Here is a 24,693-nt window from a genome sequence, read left to right on the forward strand (position 1 = left end):
GTGGTCTTGTTGTGTAGCGGTTATCACGCCTATCTAGAGAGTAGGAGGTTGAGGGTTCGAGTCCCTCCAAGACACGTGGATTCTATTTCGCAAATTTCATATCAATTTGTCTATTTCGAAACATGTGCTGTGCATATGAACAGCCAAGATATTTAACAAAAAAATGGTTTTCGTACGGCCGAGTTGCCGAATAATATGCAATTGTAACATAGCAATGTTTAACGGAAACTGATTGGAAACTCGGTACTTGGAACGTTAGGACCCTGTTGGATCCTGCACGATTTGCCTTCCCTGAGCTGCAAAAAATGAAGGTGGAGATTGCAGCGCTTCAGGAGGTCCGATGGCGAGGTGAATTTTAGGCGCGTCGTTGAAATAATTTCAGTGCCGTAGCCTGGGTATGGTTTTAGGGCTTCATTTTTCTGCCTCAATCTGTTAGAAGAAAAATTGCATTCAAACCCTTATATATTGAAATAATTTTCTTGTAAACTAACGTACATTTGTTGTAGCGTTGTAGGATGTTCACAGTTATGGGGTTGATGGATACCAAAATAAGGTTTGTAATCAATTGAATTTGCTAAACTAAAACTTGGGCTGAAAAATTGGTAATTTTTTATAGCACTTGGTGTGATTTGACAGAAACCGCCCATATCCTTATAAGCAAGGGATCCGTACGCCTGTCACTGGTGAACAAAGCTCGAGTACTCTGCATCGAAACTTAGAACCGGTATATGGGCGTAATCGATAATGCAAACATATTTATAGTCAGTTAGTTACTGCAAATAAATTCTTCTCGAGTCCCTATAATCACAGAGAACAGACGTTCATCTTCATTCGCATGCTTGTGTAAAAGTTTGTACTGGTCATTTAGTATGTCGTTATGCCCCCGTTGCGCGGTGCTAGTGTGCTGATAAATATGGTTAAAATTTGCCGTGTTTTACTTTTTAGCGCTAGGGTTCATTCCGAATTGCTCCTAGGCTCGCTCCTAGGTGGCAGCACAACATTGTTTATGAAGTGTATGCCAACGCCATCACTTAATGGAATTGAGTTTTTATGTCGAGCAGCCTGCGTTGGCGGCGCTGAGGTGCGATTTAAATCTTTACACACGTTTTTAACGAAATTTGGTTCGAGCATCCATGTCTGTTCTCTGTGCTATAATCTAGCAGCTATCTCAAGCATACTGTAGTATATATTATGGACCAGGTTGAACAAATGGAATTTTCATTCAACCTGGTCCATAATATTGGTCATGCAGTCATGGATAGAATTTATCTGAGACGAGACCTGCAAAGACGCTGCTTCTTTTCTCTTGTTTTGACATTTGTTCTTCTTTTCATCACAGTTGACCATCAAGTTTCAACTGTTTCCTTGACTGTTTCACCTATGCCCTGGGTGCACTCTTCTGAGCACAATAAAAGTGTAACCAATTCACGAATTATTTAATTCATTTTCATAAGGGTTTTTCATACCGGGAACAAAACACTCGTTTATAACTGATTATTAATAAGCTAAACGGATGATTTGGAATACTCGTTAAAGTGAAAAAGTCTTTGTAAAACAAAAATCATGCGGAAAATTTTATTCGAGATACCAATACTTTCACACAAAAAGCTGCTGGCTGCACCTGACAGTTCGTGACAGCAGTTGACTGGCAGCAGCTGAAGTTACATTTTTTCCCCTTTGCAAGTCCCGTCCCAGGAACTTATCAGGCTCTAAAACATCAATCTTGCATCCGAATCATAAATTGTATCAATAATCTTCTTCGCATATCCAATTTTTAGCATTTCTTTAATAAAAACCAGCCCGCAGTTGACTTCGGTCATGCAGTCATGGATAGAACTTATCGGCCTCTAAAACATCAATCTTGCATCCGCATCATAAATTGCATCAATAATCTTCTTCGCATATCCAATTTTATCATTTCTTCTAAAAAAACCAGCCCACAGTTGACTTCGGTCATGCAGTCATGGATAGAACTTATCGGCCTCTAAAACATCAATCTTGCATCCGAATCATAAATTGCATCAATAATCTTCTTCGCATATCAATTTTTAGCATTTCTTCTAAAAAACTAGCCCACAGTTGACTTCGGCCATGCAGTCAAGGATATAACTTGTCAGGCTCGACAACATCAATCTTGCATCCGAATCAGACTTATTCATTGAACTACCTCCTCTCTCCAAAGTGGTGTCAGTGTCCCTCCAGTATTTTCCTTATTCATTGGACCTTGTCCATTTTCCGAAGCAATCTCTGTCTATGCCACCTGAGTTTCAAATATCGAAGCCCCGTTTTTCCATCGAAGTACTATTTTGACCACCGTCTTTTCAATCGGCGTCCCACATTCTATTAACTGTCGCCTTTTCCAATGGTGTCCCTTAATCATTCAGCCTTCTTTTCCTTCCGGGCCTCTCTGTGACCTCCTACATTTCCATTGCGATTCAACAAATTATTGGCCACCGCCTTTTCCATCGGGTCCCACAAACTATTGATCACCGCCTTTTCTATCGGGGTCCTTTATTCATGCAGCCACTGCCTTCTCCATCGGGGCCTTTAATTTTCGACTCCCGCCTTTTCTATCGGAGTCTACTTAATAAACTTATATTCCACCTTGTCGGAATATATTTTACTTACCGAGTAGATTCTGTTTCTACCGTCCACGCCATTGTCGTAATCTGCCCATTATACGCTTAGGCCTGCTACCGCCTTCTCGCGTCGAAACGTCGGCGCGGCTCCTACACTTCAATTTTACTCGAAGCGGAGCTGATCCTCGAGTTGGCTCCCACGCTTCGATTGCCGGGTGCGGTGCCACCCGCTTACCCAGATCGAAGCGGAGCTGATCCTTGCGTTGGCTCCCACGCTTCGATTGCCGAGGACGGTGCCACCCGCTTACCCGGATCGAAGCGGAGCTGGTCCACACGTCGGCTCCCACGCTTCGATTGCCGGGGGCGGTGCCACCCGCTTACCCGGATCGAAGCGGAGCTGGTCCTCACGTCGGCTCTCACGCTCTATTAAGTAGAGCGGAGCGGTAGCTGCTTGGTCCGCGTCCGTCGAAAAAGTCACCAGTTCACTGTTATGCATGCGCTTTTATACTTCAAGAAATTTTTTCATTACGTTTCTCTAGGATTTTTTTTTTTGCATTTTTTCGGGATATTTTTAAGACACTAAAAGAAAAATCTTTTGAATTTCGCATGAAAAATCTAATGAACTTCTCCAGAAAAATCTATAAGTTTTTCCATAATTTGGAAAATATTTTCGAGCAATCTTTGGAATTACCAAGACAAGGTCTTTGTAATTCTAAAAAAAAAAATTGATTGGAATTTCAGCAGAAAAATTGTCGCAATTTGCATGAGAAACTTCAGAATTTTAACATCTACAGGAAAAACTTCATAAATTTGCGAAAAGTTTTTGACACTAGAGGAAAACTCACTGTCGAAAAGGCCTTTTTTTCCCATCCCCTCACCCAGGAACGCCAGTAGGCTTTCCTCCAGCTAGTGTCAAATAGTACAGTGACCAATTGATACCGAGCGTGGAAAGCTGGATAGCGCTGACCAATCAGGTGCACTTCTATTCTGACGCCGTCTGACAATTGTTTGCTGTCTTGAATGCGTCGCAGTTATCGAACGCCATTGGCTAGCTGAAACGAAAACATGTTACAGCTATCGAACGACTAATGTATTTGTTCGGAATTTCCGGAGGAAGAACTAGGTTTTTGTAGCAGTCGATTTGCGATCAGCTCAAAAAGAAATAGTGTCTCCTCTAACTCTTACGATGATCTACGAGCAATCTTTCCGTTCTCTCGAACAATCTAGTGACGTCTTTTACAAATCTAGTCCGTAAACAACTTTAACACCCCTAGTTTTCTCCTTCCGCTCTCCAAACAGAATTCGTATTGTATTGCTCTTCAGAACTGTAACCGTAAATCTATCGATCTCTTCTTCTACCGGTTTTAAAACGCTTTCCATTCAATTAGAATTTCACAATTTTGGTTCGTTTATTTCTCCACTCCTTATCATAGAAAAATGTAAACAATCAACGAGCTCAAATGCTGTTGTAGACTGGTCACACATACTTCATCATCATCTCACGTCTCATCGATTGGCGTTGGTACAGTAATCACTGGAGATTATCAACACTCCCCAGCCCGTAACTCCGGTCGCAGTTCAGCGGACTAAACCGGAATTACCTCCAGTCACCTCAAGCAGCGCTAAGTTGACCACTCCTCTTCGAAAAACGCCCCTGCTGGTGCGCACAATCGCTTGCCTTACTCTACCATCTCCTGCTACTATAATTTTCTCCACGATTCCTCTGATCCAACTTTTCCTATTTTTACCATCAACGATAAATACAAGGTCCCCGACACTTAGCGACTTCTGCTCTTCGCACCATTTTGTTCGTTGGTTGAGATTCGGCAAGTATTCTTTTGTACCACCGCTCCCACATTTTGTCTGCCAGATACTGCGAACTGCGATACAAATCCCGCAGTGTATCCGCCAAATCAAACTGGTCATCTGTCTTTAGATCATCTGCAAGAACCGTACCACGCAAATGTGTGTCGGCGTGATAGCTTCTTCCTCGGTTGACTCCTGCGGCATGTAGGTGAGAGGACGAGTGTTAATCATGTCCTCGGCCTCTGCCAAAGTTGTCTGCAGCACCTCGTCGGTCAATTTCCGACCGTCGTCAAACGCCTTCAACGCTTCCTTTACTGACCTCACCATTCTTTCCCAGACACCACCCATATGGGGGGTTCCAGGAGGATTGAAATTCCATTTCGTGGTGGAACTAACCATATCTTCCGAACATTCCATGTCGATTTTCTGCATCTGCTTCAAAATTTCAGCACTGGCTCCTTTAAAGTTCGTTCCATTATCCGAAAAGAACTGCTGTGGCATTCCACGCTTGGACACGAATCTCCGGATTGCCATTAAACAGGACTGTGTAGACAGGCTGTACACAATTTCTAGGTGGACTGCTCGAATTGCCAAGCAGGTGAACAGCGCCACCCATCGCTTCTCACTTCGGCGACCAACCGTCACCATCACAGGACCGAGATAGTCGACCCCAACTGCACTAAATGGACGCATGTTAGGAGTGACCCGTTCAATTGGAAGTGGAGCCATCTGTGGGTTTTGAGGTAGACTGCGATGCAGTTTACACCAAACTTACTCAGTAACTACTTTACGGATAACGACCCGCAATTTCGGGATATAGAATTTCTGCCTCAGTTCGTTGACAACGGTTTCTCTGTTTGCGTGGCCGAACACCTCGTGATAGCTCTGAATAATTAACTCCGTTATTCTATGGTTTCTGGGTAGAATGATGGAAACCTTTTGTCGAACGGCATAAATTCAGCTTGTTGTAGTCTTCCTCCCACACGTAATACCCCTGCGTCATCAACCACAGGCTTCATTTTGTACAGAACATTCGACTTTTTCACCAATTCCGCCTTCTGTAACGTATGCATCTCGTCCGGGAAGCCTTCCATCTGCGCTTGTTTCCAAAGTATAATCTCTGCATGCTGGAATTCGCTCTGCTGGATTGGCAAATACACTGACGTCATTCCACCTTCTAGATTTTTCCCCAATGTCCCGGCTGTTTTAGCCGTCCAAATCGGAACTCCTTTAGCTTTCCGCCGGCAATTACCAATGAACCGTAGAATCAATGCCGTGATCCGCACTAGCTTCTTCCATCGATTCGTTACCCTCACGTCGATTAATGACTCGTTGAAAACTCCATCATGGAATAGAAAACGAACCTTCATCTCCTCGATAGTATTCGTCGCCGGTTTGTTCGAAACAGGCCACGCGTCCTCCGATTCGTATAGAAAATCGGGTCCCTTGAACCACTGGCTGTCTGATACCAGAGGAGAACCTTCATTCCACTTCGTTAAAACGTCCGCTATATTCAACTTTGTAGGGACCCACCGCCAATCAGCCACGCTTGTGCTTTCCAGGATTTCGCCTATCTTGAACGCTACAGCTTGCTTATATTTATACTGGTCTGACCTTATCCAGCTGAGGACTGTCTGAGAGTCGGACCACAAAATTTGACGATGAACATTCAGAGAATGGTTTGCCTTGACCGTTGACATCAATTTAGCGCCGAGCACCGCAGCCATCAGTTCAAGCCGTGGAACAGATTGTTGCTTTAGTGGCGCCACCTTCGATCTAGCCATTACTAGGGATACTCGGATATGATCACCTACAACAACACGGAAATAAGCCACACACCCGTACGCGTTCTCGCTGGCATCGGTGAATACGTGCAGCTCTACCGACCGGAAGGAGGCAGAAATTAAATTTCCGAAATATGATCTTGGAATTCTTAAAGCTTCTACCGCAGGCAGTAAGCTTATCCACCTGTTCCAACTTTCTAAACAGTTCCCACCAATTTCGTCATCCCAGTCACAACCAACACGCCAAAGCTCCTGTACTAGAATCTTCCCGTGTACCGTAAATGGAGCGAGTAATCCAAGCGGATCGAAGAAACCCATAACGCAGCTGAGAACTGCTCGCTTCGAGGGGATCTTTCCATCGCGCAAGTACTTCTGCATACCTTCTCGGTGCTCTGTGGAAAATGAAAACACGTCTTGCTTTGGACTCCATATTATTCCCAGCACCCTTTCGTTGCCCGACTCCTTGTCTTTATTGAAATGTACTGCCTGTTCAGTTTTTCCTTCACCGAGGCTGCGGAGAACTTTACCGGAATTTGAAACCCAATTTCTGATTTCGAAACCGCCTCTCGAATGTACAAATCTCACGTCGTTAGCTCGGCGAACAGCTTCCTCCTCCGTATCTGCACTATCGTAGTAGTCGTCTACATAGTGTTTCTCCACAATTGCTTCTACCGCTTCTGGAAATCTCCCGGCGAACTCCATCGCATTCTTGTTCTTGATAAACTGTGCGGAGCTAGTCGAGCAGGTTGACCCGAAGGTGGCAACGTCCATAACATACACTTTAGGTGCATCTCCCTCCTTTACTCGAAACAGGAACCGTTGGGCCTGCTTATCTTCCTCTCTGATCCTAATTTGGTGGTACATTTCTCTTATGTCCCCACCAAATCCTATTCTCCGTTCTCGAAAACGGTTAATTACCGCAGGCAATGATGCTAGCATATCCGGCCCTTTCATCAGATGTGAGTTTAGGGAGACTCCATTTACTGAGGCCCTACCGTCCCAAACTAGTCTAACTTTCCCTTTCAGATGATTCACAACGACGTCCAGTGGAATATACCAAACTTTCCTTGGGTCAGTATTGGACAGTTCTTCCGGTGTTGCTTGATGAGCGTATCCTTTCCGCTGATAGTCCTCTATCTGTTTGCAGACATTCTCCTGAAGTATCGGGTCTCTTTTTAATCGGTTCTCAAGCTGTTTACACCGCCGCAAAGCCATCGGGTAGCTGTCTGGAAACTGTGGGTTATCCGATTTCCACAATAGCCCGGTTTCGAATCGGCATCCTGTTCGGATGGTAGTTGTCTCCATTATTTTTCGAGCTCTCGTATCTTCAGGCGACTCCTTTACTTTACAAACTACCGATTCTTCTAGCGCATATTGATTTTTTATCAAATCATGTAGCTCTTGATTTGTTACCTCCTGGTGGAAACTCACTACATGTGAATTGGGTAGTGCTGCTCTATTGTTCGGACCATAAACTGTCCATCCAAGTGGTGATTTGACCGCAATTGGCTCTCCTAATCTACCCAATCTCGCATCTGTGGAGCCATAGTGTGCAGATTATTCAAACCGATGAGAATTCGTGGACGACTCTTCTTGTATGAGGTAACAAGTCACGGGGTAAGGCAAGTCACGGAGGTGTTCGTATCGCTGTATCATATCCCGTACATCGAGTGACTGCTCCGGTAATGACAATTTTGTACTGTGCACACTTCGTTCATCAGTAGCTGTTCCGATTCTCCCATCGCAGATATTTTTAAACTGATGCGCTTAGAGTCTTTCTCTATGCGAGCTACATCCCCGGTCCACCGAATCTCGAGTTTCTGCCGAACACCCTCGGCACCCAGCTGATCCGCTAATGCCCTCTCGATCATCGTCACAGATGCACCTTCGTCTAAGAATGCCAAAGTAGAGACGGATTTGTCGCGGAAGAATAATGTTACCGGTAGCATACGGAAGAGTACGGTGCTATTTAGCCGGATGTGAGCATTCATCACTACCATTCCTGACTCCGGATGTAACAAAGGATTATGTCGCTCCGTACAACCGCCGATCATACATTGCATCCTGAATTTGCATTCCGCGCTGCCATGGTCGTTAAGGCACACTTTGCATAGCTTCCATCTTCGCACCACGTCCAGACGATCCGCGATTGATAGTTTTCGAAAATCTTGGCAAAAGCGTAGTCGATGGTCAACTCGGCCACATACTTTACAATCCTTTCGTCCAGGAATCATGTCGGATGTGGTGTCTACTGACTCGGAAGCACTATGACTATAAACAGCGCCCTTCTCCTTCCGACCTCTTACAACATTTGAGCATCCTTCTTTTGATTCGGCCCTAAATTCGACTGATACGTTCGCTTCGCAGGCTTCTGCGACTATCTCCGACACAAAGTTCGTGAACGTGCGTAGCGTGACGTTCTTCTTCCTCTTCTTGTACCGCACCCATTCACGCTTATCGCTCGCTGGGAGTTTGTCCACCAAATCCTGCACCAACATCGGATTCACCAGGTGCTGTTTTAATCCTGCGGCTTCCAGGTGCTCGCAAAGCTGCTCCACTGCTGTTCCAAACGGAATAAATGTTGCCAATTTTTCTGGTTTCGGTGGTTCCAATTTCCGCACCTTCTCCAAGTGACACTGCAATAGCTGCTCTGGACGGCCATATAGCTGCCGTAATTTGCTGATAACCTTCGGGACAGACTTCGGGAATAGAAGCTGACCTCGAACGCTCTCCAAAGCTTGGCCTTTCAAGCTGTCCTGTAGACGTACTAGGTTTTCGACTTCAGTGAAACCACATGCTTGATTGGACGCCTCGTATGAACCAAAAAATAGAGGCCATTCTTCCGGTCGACCTGTGAATATTGGTAACTTCTTTGTAACCCCGTTCCTCGCCGCCATCTGTACCTTCGTGGGACCAACACGCTGCTGCCCCTGCCCGTTTGCAGCCGTTTTCTTTTGTTTTGGTTTCTTCTTCTCTTCTTCTTCTTCCTCTTCACTTTCTTCTGCAGATTCTTCTTCTTCGGTATCTTCTTCGGATCCTTGTTCACTTTCTTCCGATTCTTCTTCTGACTCCTCCTCTTCCTCTTCTTCTTCACTGCTATCGTTGTTCTTTGTCGATCGCCTTTCTTTTCGAACCTTCACTCGATGCTTTTCCTTTTCCTGTTTCTTCGGTATCATAACTTCCGGGTTCCGAAGAGGTGTTCCTATCATGTTCCCTTTCTTCGACTCTATATCTTCTCTCAATTGCAACTTCTGAATTTCCTTTTTTACACTATTCCTCCTCGCTTCGAACTTGTCTCGCATTCTTCTTAACTCCTCAAGGTGATTTTTCTCATCCTCCAGTACTCTCTCCATAAATTCCTGCTCTTCTTCTCTCTGCTTCGCTCTGAGTATATTTTCCATTTTCAACTTCTTCTCCTTCAATACCCTTTCCATTTCCATTCGCTTTTCGCGGACGATCATCTCGATCTCAATATCTCTCTCTCTAGCCTGCTGTTCTTCTTCTAAGTCCTTCAACCGTTTTTCTAACCGGATTCATTTACTGACCTAGTAGACTTATTACTAGCCCTGTCGAACTCCTCCCCTAATGCTTTATTTTTCTTGCTACTCTTCTTCTTCTTTTCCTCCTTCTCTAACTTTTTCAAGTACTCACTGTACTGCTGTTGGCACTCGGTGGATGGACAGAACCACTTGTTCTCTTTCGTCGCCTCCGCCGTAACGCCCACGCACCGCGTATGGAACCAGCGGTCGCAGTTATCACACCCAATCATCTGCTCGTCCAATTCGGAGGTGGTTCCGCAGGCGCCGCATGCAGTCATCGTCATCTCCGCTGCTTCCGACATCGCTTCCGAGGTTATGTCCGTTATTTCTTTTTGAGTTTGTTCGGAATTTCCGGAGGAAGAACTAGGTTTTTGTAGCAGTCGATTTGCGATCAGCTCAAAAAGAAATAGTGTCTCCTCTAACTCTTACGATGATCTACGAGCAATCTTTCCGTTCTCTCGAACAATCTAGTGACGTCTTTTACAAATCTAGTCCGTAAACAACTTTAACACCCCTAGTTTTCTCCTTCCGCTCTCCAAACAGAATTCGTATTGTATTGCTCTTCAGAACTGTAACCGTAAATCTATCGATCTCTTCTTCTACCGGTTTTAAAACGCTTTCCATTCAATTAGAATTTCACAATTTTGGTTCGTTTATTTCTCCACTCCTTATCATAGAAAAATGTAAACAATCAACGAGCTCAAATGCTGTTGTAGACTGGTCACACATACTTCATCATCATCTCACGTCTCATCGTCGTCTCACGGATTGGCGTTGGTACAGTAATCACTGGAGATTATCAACAGTGTTGTTCATAAGAAATTGTTGGAAAATCCCATTGGCCGCAAGCGACACACGATCGAACTGGTAATTTGGCCCAAAATAGTCGTTTGCCCTATCAGGTCGTTTGGCCGAATAGGTCATCAGCCCAAAAATGCTGTTTGGCCGAAATGGTCGTTTAGCAGAATGGAATATTTGTCCGAAAATATAGTTTAGGCCAACAGGTTATACGGCCAAATGTCAATAACTGAACGGGTAATTTTATCCAAAATATCCATCCATTTGGCCTAATAACTAATGGCCGTTGAAAAGGCTAATTGTCAAACGACCCTTGAACGGAATTTCGTAACCTCTCTACTTTTTAAGTTGATACTGGCCTTTAAGCCAAAAGCCATCTAACCAAATCCCATTAAGCCGAATTGATATTCGGATAAACGTCTTTTGGGCAAAATGATCAATTCAGCCGAACAACACTTTTCAAAGAAGGTTGCAGAAAGTACATTTTTTGGCCAAATGGCTCTTTCTACAGAATGACATTTTTTACCAAGCAAGCGGCATTTTTGGTCAAATGATTTATATTCGATCAAACAACTTTATCATCCAAACGGCAAATTCAGTCAAATAGTTAGGGTAAACAACTTTTTACAAGTCTGCCAAAATTTTCCTTTTGCCATTACCATAGCCATTGCTTTCGGTCAAACCAGTTTTGACCTGATAACAGTTTCCGTGAAACGTTTAGTTTAGCTAAATGCTACCTGGTTAGATGTCTTTTGGCCTTAAAAATAGAGAGGCCAGTATCGACTTAAAAATAGAGAGGCCACAAACAAATGGCCATTTTTGACCATATTACCCGGGGCGCTCCTTAGCGTGCGGTAAGACGCGCGGCTACAAAGCAAGACCATGCTGAGGGTGGCTGGGTTCGATTCCCGGTGCCGGTCTAGGCAATTTTCGGATTGGAAATTATCTCGACTTCACTGGGCATAAAAGTATCATCGTGTTAGCCTCATGATATACGAATGCAAAAATGGTAACCTGGCTTAGAAACCTCATAGGGGCCATCCACAAAGTACGTCACGCTCCCAGGGGGGAGGGGGGGTTTCGAGCAGCGTGACGACTATTACAAAAATTTTAGAGGTTTAATACGAAAAGTGTGACAAAGGGGGGAGGGGGGATTGAAAATCGCCAAATTTTGCGTGACGTACTTTATGAATCTTCCCATAGTTAATAACTGTGGAAGTGCTTAATGAACACTAAGCTACGAGGCGGCTCTGTCTCAGTGTGGGGATGTAATGCCAATAAGTAGAAGAAGAAGAAGAAGAAGAAGAAGAAGAAGAAGAAGAAGAAGAAGAAGAAGAAGAAGAAGAAGAAGACCATATTACCCGTTCAGTACGAGGAGCAGTCATTGAAATTTGGCTGTATTACCCGTTGGACCAAATGACTTTTTCGGCCAAATAGCCCATTCTGTCAAAAAACTATTTCTGCAAAATGGCATTTTTGGCCAACGATCGTTTCGGCCCCGGACAACCTGGTAGGGCACACGGCTTTTTCGGCCAAATTGCCAGTTCGGCCGTCTGTCACTTTCGGTCAATGGAACTTACCAAGAATTTCTAATCGAAAATAGAAAAAAAATTTCTGAAGAAATCCAAAAAACTCCTTAAAAATTCCGAGCATTTTATCTTTATTAAAGAGACTTTCAGCCCGAGGCTGGCTCGTCTCCGACATATTTCAAGTCTAGAGTGCTTTGAGAATAGGTCGTATGTGCAAAAGAGAGTCTCTCTTTGCCTCCATTCTCTTTCGATTATTACAGATCTATAATAAAGTTTACTTCAGATTTCTTGGCAGATATCTAAAGATTATAGCTTTGTCTAGCGTTCTGAAGTGAAAATGTGGCAAAATATGCAAAACTAGCTTATGTACAAGCGAAAGAGAGCGTGAACGAAGAGAGCCTCTCTTTTGCACATACGACCTATTCTCAAAGCAATCTAGAAGTATTGTTATTTGTAACACATATTGATATAATTGTTATGACTAACTGGTCGGGTTGGTATATAACATCATGGGTCTCCAAGACTTCTACACTCAGCCAAATTGGCTATCGAATATCATTTATATATAAAATATATCATATTATATTCAAAAGGTTCGATTTCGGAGTGAAATGTACACGATCATTTTGAAAATTAAGCTAGAATATGACGTCAAATACATTTAAGATTATTCAACCAACGACACCCCCACTCCCCTTCGCCAAGGCCCCGATGCCATTTTTGAACATTTCCTAAATATAAATAGAAGACTAACAAAACCGTATACATAATATAATATGGAAATAAGGAGATGTATAAAACGAAAACTATATTCAAATTTGCCCTTGAAATAACCCAAACTTCACCATAACTCCACACCACCCAAAACAAACAGCATGTTGAAGCATCAATGAAACCCCTCTTTTTCCCCTTCCAATGTATGACACAAAACAAACGCAAACACCACCATGGCCACGACCGTACGAACCAGCAGTTAATCGTGTCGTTATCGAGTGCAATTTCTGTTGCCAACGATGAAACTTACCACTGTGTTGGTGCGAATGCTCCGATAAAGTATAATGGCAGTAAACATCATCAAGTCGGCTCTAAACTTAAAAGCGGGTGCGTTGTTCGTCGATTAGTTTTCGTGTTCAACACGTTCCACATTGCAAGCTTTGAAAAGCTTTGCTCGTTGCGTTAGCGTTATCGATATTGCCGTAGCGAGGATTCTAACCCATCGAGCGAACGTAATTTATATTATAGCATGGTAGCTGCTCAATGCTCGTAGTCCCGATTATATGGGAAAAAATGGAAAACTGCCTAAACCATTTTCCTTGTCAGCTGCGAACGCATTAATCAATCTTGATGAAATTAAATAGCATGTAATTAGAAGAGTGGCTCTGCGGAATGCAACTTGTTGCGATAAAATCAGTTAAGTCTAAGTACATGAAAATCGTGTGAGTTTTTGAGGTTGAAAAAGTGACCATACAGACACACAAACATACACACACATACATACACACACACAGACATCACCTCGAATCATCAAACTGAGTCGAATGGTATAAGAAACTTTACTATCAGATGTTCCTGTAAAAAGTTCGTTTTCAGAGTGAAATGATAGCCTTTCGGTACAACTTTGTTGTACGAGAAAGGCAAAAAGTAACCGTCTTATCTTCTTAAAGGTTCAGCTCTTCGCGGTGAAAACGCGCAAGCAAAGATTGCGCAGCAGCGCGCCCATAAGCTTTTTCACAGGGTGCGTTTCTGTGCTGTTGATTTAAATAAGCCGCCGAATGGGGTTGCCATAAGGCTGAATAGCCGCCGTGTGTAAAGTCACGCACCAGCGCGATTCGACAAAGGCTGATTGAGATGATCATGATCTGAGTGTTTATCTTGGGATGCATAATATAATCTAGATTGGGGAAGTCAACGTAAAGCATCTCTTTTACCAGTTACAATTTTCCGTGGATATTCCGAACATTTTCCTATAGAAATTTGAAACAACTTCTCGTCAAAAATCTGAAGAGATTCTCATGTGAATCCAAAACAACTTTCCTTGGTAAATCCAAAAAGCTCCTCTTGGAAATTCCAAAGAGTTCTCGACACTTGAAAGTAGCTTCCGTGGAAAATCTGAAAATAATTTTCGAATAACTGTTCTGGAAAAAACTAGAAATCTTTCGGTAAAATTTTGAGGCGAAAATCGAAAGATTCTTCCGTTATTGTCCAAAATAACCAATTCAGCCGAACGACACTTTCGACCGAAAGACCTTTTCGACCAAACGACTATTTCGGCCGAAGGACATATTCACGATTTTTTTCTGTCAAAGGAACTGTTCGACCAAATGACGTTTTCGGTCAAATAACTTTAGGCTAGATATCCTAGCGAAGTCCGAAAACATAATGAGATCATATAGAAAACATATTTTGATTTTGACATCAAATTGATTCATAATTTGTTTTCAAATATGAATAATCATGATTGATTATTGCCGATTTCACCAATTTGAAGAGTTATGTGTAGATTGTGATTTGCCCGCTTCTTTTTCTCACACTCACTCTCATTTCGGGTTGATCGATTTTTGTTACTGAAATTTACCCAATTATAACCCATTACTCGTGAGTCACATGTAAGCGTGTATACTAAATCGATTCCCGCCATGATTTGACGTCTGTTTGTTTTCAGATTGAGCACTCACACACAAATATTATACACGGAAAATCAAACTTTTTTGAGTGTATTGAGTGTGAGAAAAAGATGACTGTGAGAAAAAAAATCTCGCAGAACTCTTATAAAGTGCAAAAAGCGCAATACATATTTTGATCTAATTTTGCTGTAGATTATTAAATAGGCAAATTTGAGAAGGATCCAGTGGTAGAGTGCGCTGCGAGAGTTTGGGAGAAAAGTCGTCAGAAGCGATTATTTACATTCAAAATTAAATTTTCTCAATGAAATTTACTTCACTTTTTGGTAGATTGTCACATGTTTTCCACTGGCAATGGCTTCTTACAGTCTTTAAGCAGCTGTTGAAGACGAATCCCAGCCAAATAAGACGCGAATTAAAAATCCGGGAGTTCATAACCAAGATAGTGCGGTGGAGGCACTGCAGGAGATGTGCTATTTAATCGGAATAATCATATGCCCGCACCCACCGGATGGAAGCTCATCTCAAAGAAAACAAAATTTTCTTCCAATTTGCGACTATTACAGCTTTCATAAATGGTTGGATTATCCAGAAAACGCGAAAATCGTACTCCCTTCGTATGCTGCCAATGCACTTTTTTGGCCAACGACACTTTTTCGTGATTCTTGTGACGACCACCAGATGTCGAAATGATCGTTGAGCTTTACTCAAATTCGCCTATTGAATGATATTGTAGATCCAGTTGAAAACCGAACTGAGCTCTCGCGACAATCGCATTTTCTCCCATTTCCGGATGTCGCAACTGCATCGCGAGTGGTGCGCATGATGGCGCACGGCTATGGCATAGATGCGCACTACTCGCGATGCAGTTGCGACATCCGGAAATGGGAGAAAATGTGATTGTCGCGAGAGCTCAGTTCGATTTTCAACTGGATCTACAATATGACATCCATCGGAAACCAATATAGGTAAATTCGAGAAGGATCCAGTGGTAGAGTGCGCTGCGAGAGTTTGGGAGAAAAGTCGTCAGAAGCGATTATTTACATTCAAAATCAAATTTTCTACGTAAAATTTACTTCACTTTTTGGAATATGGTGACATGTTTTCCACTGGCAATGGCTTCTTACAGACTTTAAGCAGCTGTTGAAGACTAATCCCACCCAAATAAGCCGCGTAATAAAAATCCGGGAATTCATAACCACGATAGTGCGGTGGAGGCACTGCAAGAGATGTGCTATTTAATCGAAAAAAACATATGCAAGCACCCACCGGATGGAAGCTCATCCCAAAGAAAACAAAATTTTCTTCCAATTAACGACTATTGCAGCTTTCATAAATGGTTGGATTAACCGGAAAACGCGAAAATCTGACACCCTCCGTATGCTGCCAATGCACTTTTTTGGCCAACGACACTTTTTTCGTGGTTCTTGTGACGACCACCAGATGTCGAAATGATCGATGAGCTTTACTCAAATTCGCCTATCAAGAATAGTTTTCGATTTGCTCTCATCGACAGCAGGAATAGTCAATGATTAAATGTCACAGTAAGATATTTCTGCTATAGGCGAATTTGAGTAAAGCTCAACGATCATTTCGACATCTGGTGGTCGTCACAAGAATCACGAAAAAAGTGTCGTTGGCCAAAAAAGTGCATTGGCAGCATACGGAGGAAGTACGATTTTCGCGTTTTCTGGATAATCCAACCATTTATGAAAGCTGGAATAGTCGCAAATTGGAAGAAAATTTTGTTTTCTTTGGGGTGAGCTTCCATCCGGTGGGTGCTTGCATATGATTTTTCCGATTAAATAGCACATCTCCTGCAGTGCCTCCACCGCACTATCTTGGTTATGAACTCCCGGATTTTTAATTCGCGTCTTATTTGGCTGGGATTCGTCTTCAACAGCTGCTTAAAGACTGTAAGAAGCCATTGCCAGTGGAAAACATGTGACAATATACCAAAAAGTGAAGTAAATTTCATTGAGAAAATTTAATTTTGAATGTAAATAATCGCTTCTGACGACTTTTCTCCCAAACTCTCGCAGCGCACTCTACCACTGGATCCTTCTCAAATTTGCCTATAGGCGAATTTGAGTAAAGCTCATCGATCATTTCGACATCTGGTGGTCGTCACAAGAACCACGAAAAAAGTGTCGTTGACCAAAAAAGTGCATTGGCAGCATACGGAGGGTGTCAGATTTTCGCGTTTTCCGGTTAATCCAACCATTTATGAAAGCTGCAATAGTCGTTAATTGGAAGAAAATTTTGTTTTCTTTGGGATGAGCTTCCATCCGGTGGGTGCTTGCATATGTTTTTTTCGATTAAATAGCACATCTCTTGCAGTGCCTCCACCGCACTATCGTGGTTATGAGTTCCCGGATTTTTATTACGCGGCTTATTTGGGTGGGATTAGTCTTCAACAGCTGCTTAAAGACTGTAAGAAGCCATTGCCAGTGGAAAACATGTCACCATATACCAAAAAGTGAAGTAAATTTTACGTAGAAAATTTGATTTTGAATGTAAATAATCGCTTCTGACGACTTTCTCCCAAACTCTCGCAGCGCACTCTACCACTGGATCCTTCTCGAATCCGCCTATAGGCGAATTTGAGTAAAGCTCAACGATCATTTCGACATCTGGTGGTCGTCACAAGAATCACGAAAAAAGTGTCGTTGGCCAAAAAAGTGCATTGGCAGCATACGGAGGGAGTACGATTTTCGCGTTTTCTGGATAATCCAACCATTTATGAAAGCTGGAATAGTCGCAAATTGGAAGAAAATTTTGTTTTCTTTGGGATGAGCTTCCATCCGGTGGGTGCTTGCATATGATTTTTCCGATTAAATAGCACATCTCCTGCAGTGCCTCCACCGCACTATCTTGGTTATGAACTCCCGGATTTTTAATTCGCGTCTTATTTGGCTGGGATTCGTCTTCAACAGCTGCTTAAAGACTGTAAGAAGCCATTGCCAGTGGATAACATGTGACAATATACCAAAAAATGAAGTAAATTTTATGGACAAAATTTAATTTTGAATGTAAATAATTGCTTCTGACGACTTTTCTCTCAAACTCTCACAGGGCACTTAACCACTGGATCCGTCTCAAATTTGCCTATAGGCGGATTCGAGAAGGATCCAGTGGTAGAGAGAAAAAGTCGTCAGAAGCGATTATTTACATTCAAAATCAAATTTTCTCCATCATTACTTCACTTTTGTATAGTCTCATGTTTTCCACTGGCAATGGCTTAAAGTCTTTAAGCAGCTGTTGAAAACAAATCCCACCCAAGTAAGCCGCGAATTAAAAATCCGGGAATTCATAACCAAGATTGTGCGGTGGAGGCACTGCAAGAGATGTGCTGTTTAATCGGAAAAATCATATGCGAGCACACACCGGACGGAAGCTCATCCCAAAGAAAACAAAATTTTCTTCCAATAAGGCAAAGACAAAGGTGCTGTTTGAACGAGATGGCGCCACAACATTTAAAGTAAAATAAATTTCCTTGTATGGACAAATCATCCGTTCTCATTAACTACGCATCGCATCAATATGAAACCTAGGTCAAAAAGCAACAAATAATTTTTAGATTTTTTGTTCCCACGACTTGTTTTACAGTTCTAAACAATAAAAGAGATTTCATTGTACCTCCATACTAAATTCTAGCTGTATACTATCAATTTTTTCAAGACTGTTCTCCACCTCGTGTGTGTGGAAACAACATTGAGAGCTTACGATGTCGAACAGCAGATGTCACTAGTGTATATGCAATATTACATTGATACAAACACACAGCAACACCACCTGTCGCCTGATAATGGAAATATTGCAATTATACCATCAGGTGTAGTGGCTGTTGTTAACATGTTTTGGAAGGGCCTCAAGCGGATTTTTTGGTAGAATGCAACTGACGATCTCCTATTTGCGACTATTTCAGCTTTCGTAAATGGTTGGATTAACCGGAAAACACGGAAATCGTACTCACTTCGTATGCTGCCAATGCACTTTTTTGACCAACGACACTTTTTTCGTGGTTCTTGTGACGACCACCAGATGTCGGAATGATCGATGAGCTTTACTCAAATTCGCCTATAGGCCTCAAATTCGCCTATACTCCATCGCACGGTGACGTCATCACATCGTCTATCTCTTTTCCACCTGTTGAAAATTAGAAAACAACAGGACCAGTACTTGTCAAATTTGACAGGTAGTGGTCCTGTTGTTTTCTGATTTTTATCAAGTGGGAAAGAGATAGCGAAGTTTCGTGCAATGACCTATATCCAATAATTTATGAAAGCTGAAATAGTCGCAAATTGGAAGAAAATTTTGTTTTCTTTGGGATGAGCTTCCGTCCGGTGTGTGCTCGCATATGATTTTTCCGATTAAACAGCACATCTCTTGCAGTGCCTCCACCGCACAATCTTGGTTATGAATTCCCGGATTTTTAATTCGCGGCTTACTTGGGTGGGATTTGTTTTCAACAGCTGCTTAAAGACTTTAAGAAGCCATTGCCAGTGGAAAACATGAGACTATATACCAAAAAGTGAAGTAAATTTGATGGAGAAAATTTGATTTTGAATGTAAATAATCGCTTCTGACGACTTTTCTCCCGAACTCTCGCAGCGCACTCTACCACTGGATCCTTCTCGAATCCGCCTATTACGTTTTGTTATTTTAACCGTTAAAACGACCAAAAATATATCAAATTAAGTAAACATAATCGATGATTTCACAACATTTTCACGTTTAGTTTTTACGGAGAGCTTTTCAAAATTTCAACAAGATATTGTATGGAATTTTCATGGAAATAATTGGTATCTTCACGAAAAATTCTCTGGAGTATCAACGTTGTATAGATCTATCAGGAAATTATATGGAAATTGCACTGAATCTTTGGAGTTTCCACTGAAAATTTGAATCGGCGTGGAAAATTATAAATCAGTGGCGTGACAAATTTGAAACGGCGGCGCGCCGATGCTAAAAGCTGCCGGCGGCGGCGGCGCACACCTCTAATTGAGGGTTCGATTTTGATAAAATATCAAAAACAAAAGTGTGCATAAAAATTGCCTCGCCATAACAAAAGTTGGTAGAGAATAAGGTACCAGTCAAAACGTTTAATGCAAGAGATGGCGTTTTTTCAATGGTAGTAAAATCGAAATTTCATCACTATTAGACTACTAATCAGTGCAAACTAAGTGCAGGAAATAATCTTTTCACCTCATACTTCATTCCTTATCACTACTTTCTTCTAAAACACCACCGTTTTCCATAAATTTGCAAAATACTTGATTTTCCCATACATTTTATCGATTTCCAACTACCATTCTTCCATGAGCTCATGTTGAAAATTTTGAAAATCTCAGAACATAGAGTAGCAGGCTTAACAACACAGATAGAAACGCCGGTATCGCCACTCAGTGACGAGTATCGTAAACATGGTGCACGGAAGGTTGTTGTCTACACTTTTTACAGCTGCTGCACCCTGGAAGCAAATGTCATCGAAGTAAACAGTCGGTCCCTTATAGGAGATCGTCAGTTGCGTTCTAACAAAAATTCCGCTTGAGGCCCTTCCTAAATATTTTAACAACAGCCACCACACCTGACGGTATAATTGCAATATTTCCATTATCAGGCGACAGGTGGTGTTGCTGTGTGTTTGTATCAATGTAATATTGCATATACACTAGTGGCATCTGCTGTTCGATATCGTAAGCTTTCAATGTTCCTTCCACACACACGAGGTGGAGAACAGTCTTGAAGAAATTGAAAGTATACAGCTAGAATTTAGTATGGAAGTACAATGAAATCTCTTTTATTGTTTAGAACTGTAAAACAAGTCGTGGGAACAAAAAATCTAAAAATTATTTGTTGCTTTTTGACCTAGGTTTCATATTGATGCGATGCGTAGTTAATGAGAACGGATGATTTGTCCATACAAGAAAATTCATTTTACTTCAAATGTTGTGGCGCCATCTCGTTCAAACAGCACCTTTGTCTTTGCCTTATTAACACTGTTGTTTACAGTTTAGAACCAAATCCAGATGTCGCACATGTTGGGGTTTTAAGTTATTTTGATTTTCATTTATAGCCAAAAAAAGAAGGGGTACCTCAATGCATGCAAAAGCTCGAAGGGGTACCTCTCAAGAAAAAGGTTGAGAATCGCTGTTCTAGAAGATTGAGGACTTGTAGAGAATTGTTTGTTATAAACAATAAAGATTTCATCTACTAAAAATTGAATTTCACCTCTCAGGCTCTGATATATAATACAACCAATTTGAAGGTTACTAATGCCCTGAGAGATTCCATTCAAATGTACAAGTTGCATATCTTATCTGAAGTCTTAATTCTGAATGAGCTTTAAAAATGTATTGCCATTACCCGCAAGTCCTTCTTATCTTTGATTTTCTAACAAACAATGATTGACTTGCACTTGAACGGCAGTGCATCACCAGATAATGAAAAATTTACCTTAATTTGCTCCACTCGCGGTTTGTTGAACTTCAAATCGAAACAGTAGTTCACCAAAGATCGCATCTTCTGATGGTTGCGGTCGTTGCACATGCAAATAATCGGAACATGGCTGTCCTTGATAAGGCTGATCAGTTCCTGGATTCCACCGCGATCCTCATTCCCGGCCATTCCGTCTACTTCATCCATGATCAGGACATGCTTCTTGCTAACTTTGTCGCCCTTTCCACCGTCAGTGAAGTAACCGAACAGCGATTTGTTGCTCAACAGTTCGGACACTTCTTCCTTCAGCAGCTTCTTGCTGCGCGTATCGGACGCATTGAACTCGACCGCATCGAATCCCAGCTCCTTGCAGACCAGCGTGGCCGTAGTGGTTTTGCCCACACCTGGAGGGCCGGATAAAAGGGCTGCCTTGAAGAACGCACCGTCATCGTTTTTGGCCCAAGGGCTCGGTCGAGTAAGTTTTTTCTTGCCATCGTGATTCGAGTGCCACTTCGAAAGCCAAATTTGAAGTTTGTTAACGTTACTGGCCGGCCCGGATTGACCGATGATTTGCTTAACCGAGCTTGGCTTGTACTTGTCGACCCAAGCCATGTTTTCAGAGCTGTGGATGTCCTTCTCGTAGGAGGTAATTTCGCGTTTTATAGGCACCATTGATTCAGACGACAGCGATTTCTTCGGAGATTTTTTCTGTGGTGATATCTTCTCGGTTTTGCAGGGTTTTGAATCAGAAGAACTTTTCTCTAATTTTGGAATCTTCGGCATTTTTGCAACCGTAGGGCTGAATTCTGTAAGCTTTTTATCCGGAATATGTTTCTTTTCTGGGGTAAACTTCTTCTTCTTACTCTCAGGTTCGTCATTCACCTTCTTTTTCTTTTCTTTAGGAGTTGGAGATTTTTCCTCTTTAGGTTTGCTTTTCTCTTCCTTCAAACTAGAACTGGAACCATTCGTGTTACCCTTTTTCGGCAGCCCCGATTTCTCTCGAATTAGATCCAACAGCTCATCTTCCGAAATTTGAGGAATGCCAAGCTCTTCGGCCTTGGCTAGCTTCGAAGGCCCTGCATCATCCCCGACCACCATGTGCGTCAGCTTCTTCGAGACAGAACTGACCACTTTTCCACCAAAATCTTTAATAACCTGAGCGCACTCGTCACGTTCCATAGATTCCAATACTCCAGTTACAACAAACTGCAGTCCTGCTAAGCAGTTCGGGGTTCCCTTAGGAATTTCCTTGCTACCCAGATTGGCTGGGCCTTGCCGATTTTTGAACTTTTGATATAACGCCGCGGACATTCGCTTTCTCTCGTATCGCTCTTCATCTGTAAGAACCGATTCATTGAGATTCTTTTTGGAACTTTTTGGTGTTCCTCCTCCATCACTGGTACTTTCTGTTTTTATTATGATTGGCTTCTCTTTAGGCTTTTCCGGAGTAGGTGTCTTCTTCTTATGCTCTTCTTTTGGTTTCTCTCCCTTGTTAGCATTTCCATTTGTTTCTTTCTTCCTTACTGGACTTTCCTTCTCAGCTTTCTTAACCGAGCTTTCTTCCTTCCGCTTTACAGGACTCTCCTTTATTTTCTTTTTTGCAGGCTCTGGTGTTGCCGGAATAACCTCATCTAATCCCTGCAAAGTCTTCTCAAACTCTTCATCAGAATGAATTTCAATCTCCTCTTTAATCGCTTTTTTGGTCGGTCTCGGAACTTCTGTTCTTTTCACCGGGGCGGAACTGAAAATATCTGCCGCATTGACTGGCTTTAGTTTAGACAAATCCGGCTTCGACGAAGATGACGATGAGCTTTTCTTCTTTGTCGGGCTCTTTTTGCTGTCCTCATCGTCGGATTCGATTACACGGCGTTTTTTGTGATGTGAGGAGCCGCTGGAGGAACTCGATCTTTCTGGCGTAGGAACGGGTTTCCTGCGATCGTCTGGTTCTTCGTCGCTGTCGATAATGGCCTTGCGCTTACCCGAAGAGGAACCGGAGGAATGGGTTGGTGGATCCGGTTTTTTCGACTTGGACCCCGCAGAAAAGAACGATCGAATGTCCTGTGAGGCAATAAAAATTGTATTGCATTACAGGAAAAAAAAACAAAATTGTTTACCTTGGACATATTGATGATCAATTCGATGAAAATACGGCGTAATTTGAGTATAAATTTTTAAATTCAATTTTGCGATATAAACTAATAACTTAATACATGAACGAATAATACACTGTGGAATCAGCACGAAATATTTTGATTAGCGAAACTAGAATAAAACTTATAAAAAAATATTTAAATTTTCACTGGGCTGATGAGCAGCAGGAGTGGATTGGTGGATTGGATGTTTGGCGGAATTTGCGTTTGCCGGTTGGTTGACAGCAGAGTTGACAACTGTCAAAAATATCGAAAAACAAATCTACTATATCGATCGTTCGATAGTGGAGACAAGAACCGCATTCGTTGAACTGCCTTATCTGCTACACGGTAAGGAAATAATATCCAATTGGAGAAGATTTATGCTCAACTCGAAGTTTCAGCATTACAATAAATATAATTAAACAGTAGCCGTTCGATAACTGCAAAATGTTTACTTTTCAGTTAACGAATGCCGTTCGATAGCTGCAACGCATTCTAGACGTCAAACGGTTGTCAATCGAAGTAAAATGCAATAAAAGTGCATCTAAATGTGCAGTGCAATGCAGCTGTCATTGAGTTTGACACCAGTTTGAAGTTTAGCAGTCCGATAACTGCAAAACTGTTCAACTATCGAATTGCAGTTAAAAAGCATTGCAGTTAAATGACTTGCAGTTATCGAACGTCTACTGTAGTTTCGAAATATTAATGGATATTGGAGTTTGTTGTTACATCACAACTTACATAACACTTCAGAGTGTGGGAAGGTGTCTGTCAGTGCGTTATGCAACGTACATACCAGTCAAGCAGTTTGACGAACATTGACTCCGCCCCCAAGAAAACGCTTCGGTTGCTGCTTTGTTTGAATGTGTGTGAAGTTGTTCGAACAACCATTTGACAAAGTTAAAAGGCATTTGACAGTTGGCGGCTCGGTTGGAAAAAATTAAAACAGTTTGATTTTGGTTTGAGTTGTCGGGGTGGAGTCAAGGTTCGCCGAACATGTTTGAGCATTTGTAGTTAAGTTGCACAAACCCCCATATATTTTTTGATGGTTGGTGCTCAAGTTGGCGCTTCGGTCGTTTGTGTGTGATATTGTTGGTCGAATAAACTGATTGTTCATGCCGCTGTTGGTAAAACTTGATGGATGTTTGAATAAACGAGAGGTGGAGTCAATGTTGGTTAAACTGCTTGACCGTGTGTTCGTTCCATTATGGCCCATATCAATTTTAGCTAAATACAGAAATCGTTACGAGGGATTGGGTATGGGTGAAAAATTGTCAATTTTGGCCTTATGTACAGAGTTATTTCGTTAAAAAAACAGAAATTTGAAATATGTTAATTTTAAAATAATTTTAAAATAATTTTTAATTGGCATGTCATAGTGAATAGCCTAAAATTACCCTTCCTACGGTGTTCGGGTCACCTTGATCTGAATCGCACTGTAAAATTGTAAAAACTTTTCAACGC

The 24,693-nt window shown here is 42.1% G+C and overlaps 1 protein-coding gene across 1 annotated transcript in view; it reads right to left on the minus strand.

Moving 5' to 3' along the window:
* LOC134225523 (replication factor C subunit 1) overlaps positions 1–23,449 on the minus strand; it is a 32,759-nt gene extending 9,310 nt beyond the window's left edge. Inside the window, exons 1-2 of the mRNA XM_062705690.1 lie at positions 23,212–23,449; positions 21,116–23,155 (exon numbers count right to left, since the gene is read on the minus strand). Coding sequence (XP_062561674.1) covers positions 21,116–23,155; positions 23,212–23,220 — 2,049 coding nt within the window. The 5' untranslated portion in view covers positions 23,221–23,449. The remainder of the gene's footprint in view (positions 1–21,115; positions 23,156–23,211) is intronic.
* Positions 23,450–24,693: the final 1,244 nt, after the last annotated feature.

Source organism: Armigeres subalbatus, chromosome 3, assembly GCF_024139115.2.
Source record: "Armigeres subalbatus isolate Guangzhou_Male chromosome 3, GZ_Asu_2, whole genome shotgun sequence".
Taxonomy (NCBI): Eukaryota; Metazoa; Arthropoda; class Insecta; order Diptera; family Culicidae; genus Armigeres; species Armigeres subalbatus.